The sequence below is a fragment of the Lemur catta genome, chromosome 3 (assembly GCF_020740605.2).
Source record: "Lemur catta isolate mLemCat1 chromosome 3, mLemCat1.pri, whole genome shotgun sequence".
Taxonomy (NCBI): domain Eukaryota; kingdom Metazoa; phylum Chordata; class Mammalia; order Primates; family Lemuridae; genus Lemur; species Lemur catta.
The window spans coordinates 99019048-99030440 of NC_059130.1; the positions used below are offsets into that span (position 1 = coordinate 99019048).

An 11393-nucleotide genomic window follows, 5' to 3' on the forward strand; every position below is an offset into this window, starting at 1 on the left:
ACTCAGTTTATGTGAGACCTGAGCCAAACAGAAGTCCTGACTCACAGAAAAGCTCCCCACCTCCGCAGGCTGCCCACAGCCCCCCCTTGACACAGCTACAGCAGGATGCTGTCACCAGCCCAAACCACCTGCTGGGCCAAGAGGGGTGGATGCTAGGGAAACAGTGCTCTCTCCTCTTCCCAAGGAGCCAGGAGTCAAGGGTCCCACTGAACACCAAAGCTTCAAAGCCTGACCTCTTTTCAGAACCCCCAAGGCAGAGCCTGTCTTTCGTTAATCACAGGGGCAGCCATCTCTTCCCTTAAAATCCTTGGGCCTCAGAGACAGCCCACAGTCCAATAGCAATTCAGAACACCTAACCTCATCCCCTTATAATTCTCTGATTACCTCCAGGCTGGAATTTATGCGACCCCAAGAGGATGGACTTTTCTGCCCCATGTGGCACATGAACAGGCTGCTCAAGTGCCACTGCTTGTGCCCGTGTACCAAAGGGTGCGTAGGTACGCCTGTACCTGTTTATGAGGCCTGAGTTATATGTGCCTTGTGCGTCTGTTAACGTGAGAGCCTGTGAAGTGTCTGCACCTTTGTGTGGGTGTGTGCTTCATGAGAAGGCATTTAGGTACACTCCCTATCTTCCCCTACCTTCCTACCCAGCAGGGGCATGAGACAGAGTCAGAGCAGCCACCCAGCTGTCTGATCCCAAGAGCAGATCACTGCTTAGTCTGCTCACTCCTCTTCAACAACACTGTGATGAGTCCCTTCCCTGGCTTGAGACTCAAGTCTCCTAAGACTATCAGCATTGACTGAGCTCACCACCTCCCCAGAAGGGAGTGTGCACACACAGACTGGGAAGCAGTTCCTTCCTGCAGGCAAAAGCTACTAGCTTCTGTTCCCCTGGCTCTTATTCCTGTTTTCCAGGGCTCCCAGATCTGAATCTCACTGGGTATACCCTGAAGAAACAGACTTCCATTCTAGGCTTGTGCAGGAACCTAATGGTCATGGGTACTTACTATGTATTAACAATAATTTTTTTAAAAACATCTTTAAAATCCACGCACAGCAAGCCCCCCCAGAACCCTGCTCCCTGTTCTCCCACATTTGTTCTAAGCATGCTCAGTCCTGTCCTGACTGGCCTCAGCCTGTGATCCCTTATGGGCAGGGCAGGGAAGGGAGAGACTCTGGGAAGAAAAGAAGTTGCCCACATACCCTGGGGTCCATATTCCCAGGGTGAAGCACTGTACCAAGTCATTTATAGCCTTGGAATCATGAACTGGCATGGAGTGAAGACAGGAACTGAGCCAGATCTATTCTCATTTGAGCTTAATCAATAAAGAAGCGGTGCCCCTGTGGGTTTCTAGTTGTAAGAGTTTCTATTTGTAGCTATAAAGTATAAGAGAAAAAAATTCCTCTTTGGATAACTTACGAAGCCACTTGAATAGCCAATAAAAGAAGAATGAATGAGGGTAAAATCAGTCTATCCACTGGATAAAACATTATACAATCATTAAAAATAATATTTATTTTAATTTTTACTGTGAGCATATATTACTTTAAAAAAATTGTGATTTAACAAAATGGAAAAGAGCTAATGATTTCATTAAGAAGTGGGACATAAAATTGTTTACTTATAATTACAACTATAAAACACAAAAACAAACAAAAACTGATGCATAGCTTTACAAAATGGAGGAAATAAACCAGAATGCTCACAGTAATTGTTCACCTCCATAGCTCTACCTCCTAGCGCAATTAAGTATGCAATAAATATTTGTTGTTCTTGAATAAGCATTGGGATTAGGAATGAATTAATCTATTTTCCAAATTTGGTATAATGAGATTCTGTAACTTTCATAATAAAAAAAATTATGTATATAAAAATATGACTGATTTCACAAACCAAAAATAGTAACAGAGGGGAAGGGGATACAATGTTGCTCACAGAAAGGCATCGATCGAATGTTAGATTGGCAAAAAATTATGGTTACAAACAGGAAAACCACATCATTTGGACTAATGGGATTTGAAGTTACAAAAAAAAAAATAGAATTATTTTCAATGCAGAAAGACAAGGCTTATCTATAACATGTCAACGTTTTCGACGACTCTGAAATTTGTAAATGGCTGGGGAGTTCACTGTTTCTTTCTTCACCTTCACCTTCTGAGCTTTATCCTATGAAAGAGTAAAAAGGTGATCAGTAAACAGTAGAAGAGGGCTTTGTGAAACAGGAAGGTTAATAGACTACCTACTAAAAAGCCCCCAACTCAGCCCTTCTCAAAGTTCAAACGAGACACAGCCCTACTGCCCTAGGCATTCACGGTATGCAATGAATTAACTTCTCCCCTGAGCATCTAGAATGGTACTAGTTGTGTATAATTCTTGGGAAAATTGAGAAGAAAGGTGCTCAAATAGTTGTTTTATTTAAAATTATAATTTTAATTCTCTCACGGAACCCCAGTTGAGAAAGGCTGACCTAAACGATCTGCAAAGGTAAAGAATTTGACATTTAGAGGAATGATAATAATATGAAAGAGGCATCTTATATTCCTTAGCTCTGCTATTTAACTACACAATGTTGTCTATTTTTAAACACCAATGAGTGACATGCACTGTTTTGTTAACCTGTTTAAATGTTACGGGAGCTGCTCATAAGCTATAAAGTTCATATGCTACCCGATCCTACCCTTTGCTGTTCCAAAGCACTGACTAATAACCCCCTTATTACCTTCTTAATCAAGGAACATTTCAACACTGTCAGAGTAACAGACACTGGCTCAAACCACTGCCCCTGAGGAGCAGACATTTTCACTGGGGTTGATTTACACACAGCTGAAATCCAGTCTGAGTTAAGACCTTTACAAGAAAGGAAAGGAAAAAAAAAGGCCTAAGGCTCTCTCTCCTCACCAGAAGATCTTTGCGTGTTTGAATTTTCTGTGCAATAACGAACAATTTCTTCTCTCGCTCAATCCGCTGTGTCAGGCAGTTATATTGCTTTTGCCTTTCTTTAGCTATCCGCTGCAGAAGAAACACAGTAAAATAATTAAAAGGACAGTAACGAATAAGGAGCTATTTCTTAAATCACTTAAGCCCAAATGCATAAATGGTTTCATTAACTCCCTCCCTTCTCCAGAAACAACAAAACATGATTACTATAAAATTGCCCATTTTAGGAACATTGCATTCAAGAGCTGAAAGGAACCTTAGAGACTATCTTATCAAAACGTGTCACTTTACAAATGCATAAAAATGAGGCTCAGAGAAGAAAAACAACTGGCCCAGGGACACATGGTTCACCTGAAACAGAGTCAAGACTATCCCTGTGTCTCAGGGATCCAGGAATCTTTGCACGACTACACTAAGCTGCTTCAACCTTTGTGTGAGTGCCCCAGTCACCTGAGATGACGGCAGCAATGAACCAGTATCAGAAACCCTACACAAAGGGAAGAGAGAGCAACGGCAGAGTCCCCAGGCGGCGTGCTGGTGCCTGAGAATCTTAGCGCTCAGAGAGCAGGATTTTTTTCAGCAGAAGCTGACTTTGAGAATTCTCACTGCTAACTGGTGCCTCAAAGACCAGTGGAGTCCTTAAGTTTTGAAGAATCATAATAAATCTCTGAGAAACTGAGGAAAGCTTTGGGTTCTTTCTTGAAATAAATGTACATACATGTTTGTATTTAATACAAATTTGTGCCAACATATATACCTATTTGCACAAAATTTCAGTGTGGGGGGGCGGTGTTCACAAACCTTCTAAAGTACACCCACCCCTTCCAAGTTATAGACTAAATTCCCTTGCAGTCCACCCAAGGGTAGCCTCTTTTTTGTTTCGTTTTGTTTTTAAGAGACAGGGTCTTGCTCTATTATTGCTCAGGCTGAAGTGCAGTAGTGTGATCATAGCTCACTGCAGCCTTGAACTCCTGGCCTCAAACAATCCTCCCGCCTCAGCTTCACAAAATGCTGGGTTTATGGGTGTGAGCCACTGCATCCAGCCAAGAGTAGTATCTTAATAAAAATAATTTTGCTTTGAACAAAATCAAAAAAAAACAACACTGCTAGACAAAATTGGCAAAATTCAAGCCTTCTTTCTTATTAATAACTTCTCAGAAGCCATCTTGGTGAACTACTTTACTCAGGAGTTTGGAATACTAATCTCTTTAGGGACTATCACAATACTTGAGAAATGTCAGTGATACAGCTCATTGCAAACACTACTAATTGACAGAGTGATCACAAGAACAACAGTGAGCCAGCTCCTCAGCTGGAAATGTTATCTACGTAGAGGGGAATATTACTGGACCTCAGACTTCAACAATTCACGGATCTAGCATACTCTCACAGCAGTGGTTTCAGACAGCTTTTGTTTTCACTTTATCGCACAGACTGTCAAATTTATGGGATTACCCAATATAGTCAAACTAATTAGGGGTATTTATATTACTAAAGCAAGTTTAGCTGCCTCTGAGCTAGAGAAACTGCTGTGAAATTAAACACTGGAAGCAAAACTGATGCGGTGTAAATGATTCAAATCAAAACAGAACAGCTGTCTGCTTGAAACACATTGACAGCATTTTTTTTTTAAATGAATCAGTCAGAAGTGAGAGTTCAACTCCAGACAGCTTTGAGGAAAAGCATGTCTTCTGCACAACCCAGTGACAGTGATGGAAAGCACGATAAGGAAAAGTCAATGCAAAATTTTGGTTTCAAATGCGTAATATGAGAGACCTTCTGATATATGTGTTCACTGCTGAAAATTCAATACCACAGTATACCAAATCCCTTAATCTTCAGTGTCCCCTCTTTTCTCTACATTTTAAAAATGCTGGTATCCATTACAAGCATTAAAACCACAAAGCTCAGGGTCAGAGCTGGAAATCAAACCAGATCTAGAAGCCAGAACCTCAGCTCCTAACCACTGTACCACACGTACTCCAATCTTAGAAACCAAGGAACCCTCCTCCACTTCCATCCCCACCGTCAAATCCTCCTTCCACTTTTCTGAGGGACCTTGATGAATGTTCCATAAATACTTATATTAAATGAAGGGACAAAAAAAAGGAATCTACATTCCCCTAAACTCACATGTAAACAACAACAGAGAAAATTACCTTAAGTCGAGTCTGATGGGTAACTCCTTTCACTCTTTCCTTCTGCAATGTCTCTAGCCTGGGTCTATTGAAGACTCTGTCGACTAGTTCCGGCGCTGTATGCAGGTGAGTTGCGATATCAAACTGTTCAACTAAAATTCAAGATAATCCTTAAAGAACTGCCTGTTTCTAACAGCAAACAACACAGACTCACATGGTAGACTGTCCCAGAAACCTTTCAAACATTTCACATACCTTCCTTTTTGGTGTCAAAAAAGAACACATGCTTCTTCTGTTTCTTTCCCTGGAAGTCCAGCAGATGGAGCTCTGATTTTAGTCTTTCAATTTTCTAGAACACAGAATATGGTCTCCTTTATATTGGGTTCTTCTAGGGTATCGAAAATAAATTTGTAAAAAGTTTAAACCATTTCACATCATGTTTGTCAGACAGTAAGAATTTTCTTCATTATTTTAAAGGAAAGAACCACTAAAATTCATCAAGCACCAAGTACATGTCAGGTACTTGGTGAGGTGCCCCTCCAAACTCAATCCTTCCAACAATCCTAAGACAGAAATGAAGAAACAGCCTCAGAAAGATTAACTAGCCCTATGACTAGTCCATAGTCATAGGGCTGGCTAGTCAATGGCAATGCCAGAATTCAAACCTATGCCTGTCTCATTCTCAAACTTGAATTCCTGACACTCCACCACGCTGACTACACTTTGATCAGTATCACAATCAAGCAAGATTGTAAATGCCAGAAGAAATCAACTGATAACTTGAGATTGATGGATTTAAGTTTCCTTTCTTAACCAACAGAAGTACATCAGAACGAAGTTAATTGTTACCTTAGCTTCTGCAACCCTTTTCATTTCTATATATTTGACATCCTGAGTTTTCATCAGCTTTAGCTGCTCTGGAGTTACTTCTTCTTTTGTCTCCTTAATAACATGAACTCCATCCTAAAATCCAAATTGAAATCATCAATAAGTTGTTGGCATAGTTCATGGTTAGAATAAAGACGACCAAATGCTGTATGCTAACAGCAATTCAAGGCACGAGGCCCCTGAGGTGTGTGTTCAGTGTAGCGCCTCCACTCCTAGAACAGCTCCATGTGCAAGACAGCTCAGATTCAAAGGCAGAAGTGCACATTCCTCACGAAGGGGCAGGTGTGCCTTGGATACTGACCGAAAGCATCTGGAGTAACCAGAGGAGGACTAAATTAAGGCCAAGGACTCTTCCTCTCCATCACCTCTCCCATCATTATTTTCCAACAGTTGGAGCTCAAAACACAACTGATCCATTAGGTACCCACCTGGAGCTTAACCCGAGTCATTTTATAGTAGAATTCATCTGGATTTTTTTCAAGAGCCTTCTTCCGGAGAGCTCTGAGGTATTCTTGTTTCTTGTGGTAGTCACTAGAAAGCAGGTTAAAGGAGGTTCATAGCAAAAACAAAGAAAGAAACAAAAAAACAAAAATAACCACCCCACAATGAGCAGACTTTACAAAGCGAACCTCAAAAGAGCCAACACAGTGACTGGATCTGACCCCCACCACTCCATGTCACTGAGCTGAGCTCATGTCTCCACAGGGTGCACTATCTAGCAGTCCTCTCCTATCCCAATGGAACCTGACATTCACTGTCCTCATCCTACATATGTTTTAGTGCCATTTATATCATTACAGGGAGACAACAAACAAAACACAAATTAAAACTCCTCAGACAAGATTCTAGGCAAGGTTGGGCACCAAATGACCAAATACGATTTGGAAACTAAACGTACCGTACAGCATAATGACCACAATTGTGGACTCTGGAGCCAAGTCTGGGTTCAAATCTGGACTCCACCACTTCTGGCTAAGTAACCCTGGATAAGTTAGTTAACCACTTTGTATCCCAAATTCATCTGTAAAATGGGTACAGTAATAGGAACCTATTCCAGAAAGTTGTTGGAATAAATGAGTGTAAAATTTATAAATCTCCTAGAACACTGCCTGGCCCAATAACAGCGCCTAATTATTATTAACCTTAAAAACTCTGGGACCTACAGAAAACCACTTAATCCATCACCACCACCTGTACCAGTATCATAAGAAGGACCTCAAATGATATGTATGGCTAACAAATAATTATGAAATATTTTGCAAATAAAGTTCTCGTGGAGAAGAATGGGGATAATTGTTTTATAAAATGTATTCAGAGTTCATTATCACCCACGCTCTGTCTCATGAATCCATCTTTCACATCTCTTCATGCCACACCACACACATGGTGATGTAAGAGACTCAACAAATGGCATTTTAGATTATATCTTGCACTTCAAGAAAATGAAGAGAAAAAAGATTCAGCTTTTTGTTCAAACACCAAGGCAGAGGCAAATCAAAGCCATTATGACAAAACGATCTGGAACAACATAATAAAAAAAAATTCACAATGCAACTACAGTTAAATAAATAAAGATCTGCCTGAATAAAGAGAGAAGTTTAGGGTCACAGAAAATTATGTGACACAATGCCAGAGCTTTGGCCACTTTATCAATGGCAGGAAATTATTCCCTGTTGGACACTCAGGCAATTCAGCTCAGTGCAGGGAGGCTGTAAGCCTTCTTGGCAGCACTTCTACCAGAAAGACCAAACTCACTTTGCACGAAGTTTGTAATCCTTCTTTTTCTCCAGCAGGCCCAGACGTTTTCGAAAGCCGGGCTAGAAAACAAAATAAAAAATAGTGCTTAGTTTCTTTCCTCAGCAAACACATACTCAAATCAACATGACACCTAGTGGGAACAAGAGTCTCTGGAGTGTTCAGTAAATCCATGTCCTTGGAGCCAACCCACTACCCTGTTCCCTTCCCTCCCCACAACTGGGCTCTGCCCAAGGATGAGAGGGACCATGCCAGCACCAGAGAGGTCACAAGCACTGCTGTAGTAGGTTTCTTGGCCTATTAAGGACAGAGAGAGGCAACAATGACTCGGCAGTAAGCAAGCAGTTGCCAGTTGTACTAAAATTACTACCGACTTAATCCAGGGGTTTATAAAATACTACAAAGGGAAAACATAGTAACAGGGAGGCAACTGTGGTAAGGGAGCTAAATTTAGAGTCTAGAGACTTAGGTTCAAATCCAAAGCTTTACCTCTTAACAATCTGTGACCTTGGGCAAGTCACTTAACTTCTCTGAGCTGCTATTTCCCAACAGTAAAATGAGAATAATAGTACCTACTTTTCACGGTTCTTATAAGGACTCAATAAGCCTCTGTATGTGGTAGTGCCTGCACACGGCTTGACACACATCAGGTGCCCACCATAAATTTATTGTTATTATTGTACCTGTGGTACAAGGTATGAGGGAAAACAAAGTATGAAAGAAAGTACTTTCTCTGACACAGATGTGGATAGCATGGAGGGTACAAGGATTAAATCTTGGTATGATCTTTCTACAGGCTACCATTTGTTGAGCAATTAGTATATGTCAGGGTCTGTGCTAGATTCCTTGCCTGCATCATCATAATAGGTCACATTTATGAAGTTACAAAGCAACATGCTATGCTTGGTACACAATCTCATTTAATGCCCACAACAATCATGGGAAGTAGGTAAAGTGGGCACTATTGTTACTCAATTTTTCAGAGGGGGAATGAGGTTTAGAGAATGATATGCCCAAGAACGCAGAACTAGTAAGTGGCAAAGCTAAAACTAGAATGCATTCTATCTGGGGCCACAATCTGAGCTCTTCCATATCCAACAGTCTGAGATTATTCTGCTCTGAATAATCTTGACTTTTGAGGAACTAGATACACCTCTCTACTGTTTAAACTTGTATTAATATAATGATTTGGGTAAGATTTTTAACAGTCATCTTTCTCATTTTTTATCCTTCAAGTGATGCAGTAAGTCAGAATTTAAAATAACACCCAAAACCTCTCCTGATAATTTTTATTTTAATTACAAGAGATAAAGGGAGTTTGACAGAGTGGAGAAAGAAAACTCCAGAGTCAAAAGAGCAACAACACGAGGTGAGACAGAAATCTTGAAATCTGTCCCATCTGCTTGAATGTACATCTGCATTATAGAAGGAAATCTGGTATTCTATCTGAAATAGTTCACATAATAACACATAAAATATCTTCAGTAGCCCCCCTACTGCTTCACTGAAGGACTTACAGGATGAAGCCCAAACTACCCAAACAGGGAAATGTTTGTGTCAATGAACATTGACATGTAAACCCCCACCTTTCCTGCATGGCCTTCTCTTCACCTCTCCCACGAAGACCTGCTATTTCTACTCAGATTTTGCCATGTCCACAGCCACCCTTGAAAGCCCTCTCTCTGCTAATCCAAATACACTTCTTACAACTGTGACTTTGGATACACTACTCAATCTCTTTAAGCACCAGGTTCCTTATTTGTAAAATGAGGATAACATCCACGTCATAGGGATGTTGTAGGATTATGTAAGACAATTGCAAAGCACGTAGGGTTGTGCCTAGCATACAGTAAGTACTCAAAAGGTGACAGTTTTGCCTCTGAAGGCAAATTGCCTTCCAAGTTCAAGAAGTTTCACCATAACACTTTCTCATCATCTTGACTCTTGCCACTCATAAAACTCATTTGGCATTTTTTACGTGCCATCTCTTACAAAGTTGCCTCTTTATTCATCTTCTGTAGCCTCTGGATTCAAAACACCTGGTGTGATTCCTGGCTTTGCTCCTTGTCAGCTATAGCTGTATGTCTATGGGCAAAGTACTTATCTGAGCCTTTGTTTCCTCATCTGCAAAGGTGAGGAAATAATAGTACCTACTTCCACACTGCTGCTGTTCAGAGTTAAATGACAATAAGAGTAAATCATTTTGCACGTTGGCTCAGCACACAGTAAGAATTCTAGCTATTATTAACTTTAGATAGGTCCACACAGAGACTCCCAAACAAGGTGGGAAATTACACTACTGCTCCTAGCACACAACTGAGCACACAGCAAATGCTCAATAAATGTCTGGTAAATGCTATTAAGCAATATTGGACAGTGGTTAAGAGGCCTTAGTTCTATCCCATTAGTTAACTGCACAACTTTGGACACATCCTTTCCCATTTCTTCCTCATCTGTAAAATAAAGTTGGACCAGGTATCTCTAAGGGCCTTTCTGAATCATATATTATGCGATTCCTGAGAGCAGTCAAGTGGAAACATCAATTCTGCATATAAGCTCATTTCTACTCAACCTCCCCGCACAAACACACCCTCCATAGAAATCCTACAACTGCATATCCTGCCTCAATTTGGTGTTTGAAAACGGGCAAGTCACTCTATGGACCTCAGTTTCCTCACCTGTATAATGGGGATGGAAAACACCAACATACAGGGTGAGGCATAAATAAAAGCACATGTAGCAGATCTTCATGAACTACAAAGCCCACGCATGATGATACCACATTAGTAACACCAATCTCTTTGGTCGGGGCCCCCATATTGCTGCGGGCAGAGCTGAGCATTAGATGTGGGTTCCAATTCCAGCGTGGCAGTTATTGGCTACGTGAGCTATGACCTCAACTTCCTCAGAGAAGGCCAGGCACATTACACACATTATCTCACTCAAGTACTGCACTGAAATCTTGCAGGGTAGGTCTGATTATCCCCAAGGAATGGGGAGCAGCCCGAGCTCTTCCTAGAGAGGGAACGACAACCCACCACCCGCGTCCCTGCGAGGCTACGCCCCGGCCAAGCCAGCGTTATTAGCATATATTTGCATGTATTTACATGGCGCGTCTACGTACTGCCGGCACCAGGGCTCCAGGGTTACGAGAGCAAGCAGTACATGGGGCCAAGGGCCAGCGCTCCTGGAGCCTGTGCGGTCCTACCTGGCTTCGCTCTCGGTGTTCCCGCTGCCGGGACTTAGCCGCCTTCCGAAAAGCCGCCGACATGTCTGCTTAGTTCTGGAAGAGCTCAGTGGACAACGCCGGTTCGCACTGCCTCTGCCACCGCGTCCTCCGTTCTTGCCGGAAACAGGCCAAACTGCCGTGGCTTAGGCCCGCCCACTTCCTCTGCGCAGCCTATCCAGAGCCTGCCTTTCCGGAAATACGTCCTCTAACAAAGGCGGCCATCGCAGGCTACTACTGGGAAGTGTAGTTTCCTAGATCTAATCTCGTGACTTTACAAGACGCGGTTCTTATTCGCCAGAGCCTGTCCACGCTACTGCGATCTTGCCTTCGCGCTCGGCCTGCGTGGGCACCTGGGAACACGTGGCTGGCGCTGCCCCCTCCTCCTGAGCTGGGCTTGGAGTATGCGCATGTGCAGTCACTTAGACCTCGGCACCGGTTGCCGTAT

At 42.1% G+C, this 11393-nt stretch overlaps 1 protein-coding gene across 1 annotated transcript; it reads right to left on the reverse strand.

The window, feature by feature from the left end:
• Positions 1-1905: 1905 nt before the first annotated feature.
• UTP11 (UTP11 small subunit processome component) lies at positions 1906-11090 on the reverse strand. The gene is made up of 8 exons (XM_045548206.1): positions 10928-11090; positions 7720-7781; positions 6393-6495; positions 5926-6039; positions 5332-5425; positions 5098-5228; positions 2900-3010; positions 1906-2167 (listed from the first exon to the last, which is right to left on the reverse strand). Exons 1-8 carry the CDS (start codon positions 10988-10990, stop codon positions 2084-2086), a joined length of 762 nt encoding a protein of 253 aa, XP_045404162.1. The 5' UTR covers positions 10991-11090; the 3' UTR covers positions 1906-2083.
• Positions 11091-11393: the final 303 nt, after the last annotated feature.

What these genes read in the sequence shown, in the direction of transcription:
- UTP11 (XM_045548206.1), bottom strand. Translation starts at nt 10,990, where the DNA reads ATGTCGGCGGCTTTTCGGAAGGCGGCTAAGTCCCGGCAGCGGGAACAC. An exon ending in GATTACAAACTTCGTGCAAA is followed by an intron (nt 6,496 to 7,719) that starts GTGAGTTTGGTC and finishes CCTGCTTTCTAG; the next exon opens with TGACTACCACAAGAAACAAG. An exon ending in AAAGGGTTGCAGAAGCTAAG is followed by an intron (nt 5,426 to 5,925) that starts GTAACAATTAAC and finishes TCTGTGTTCTAG; the next exon opens with AAAATTGAAAGACTAAAATC.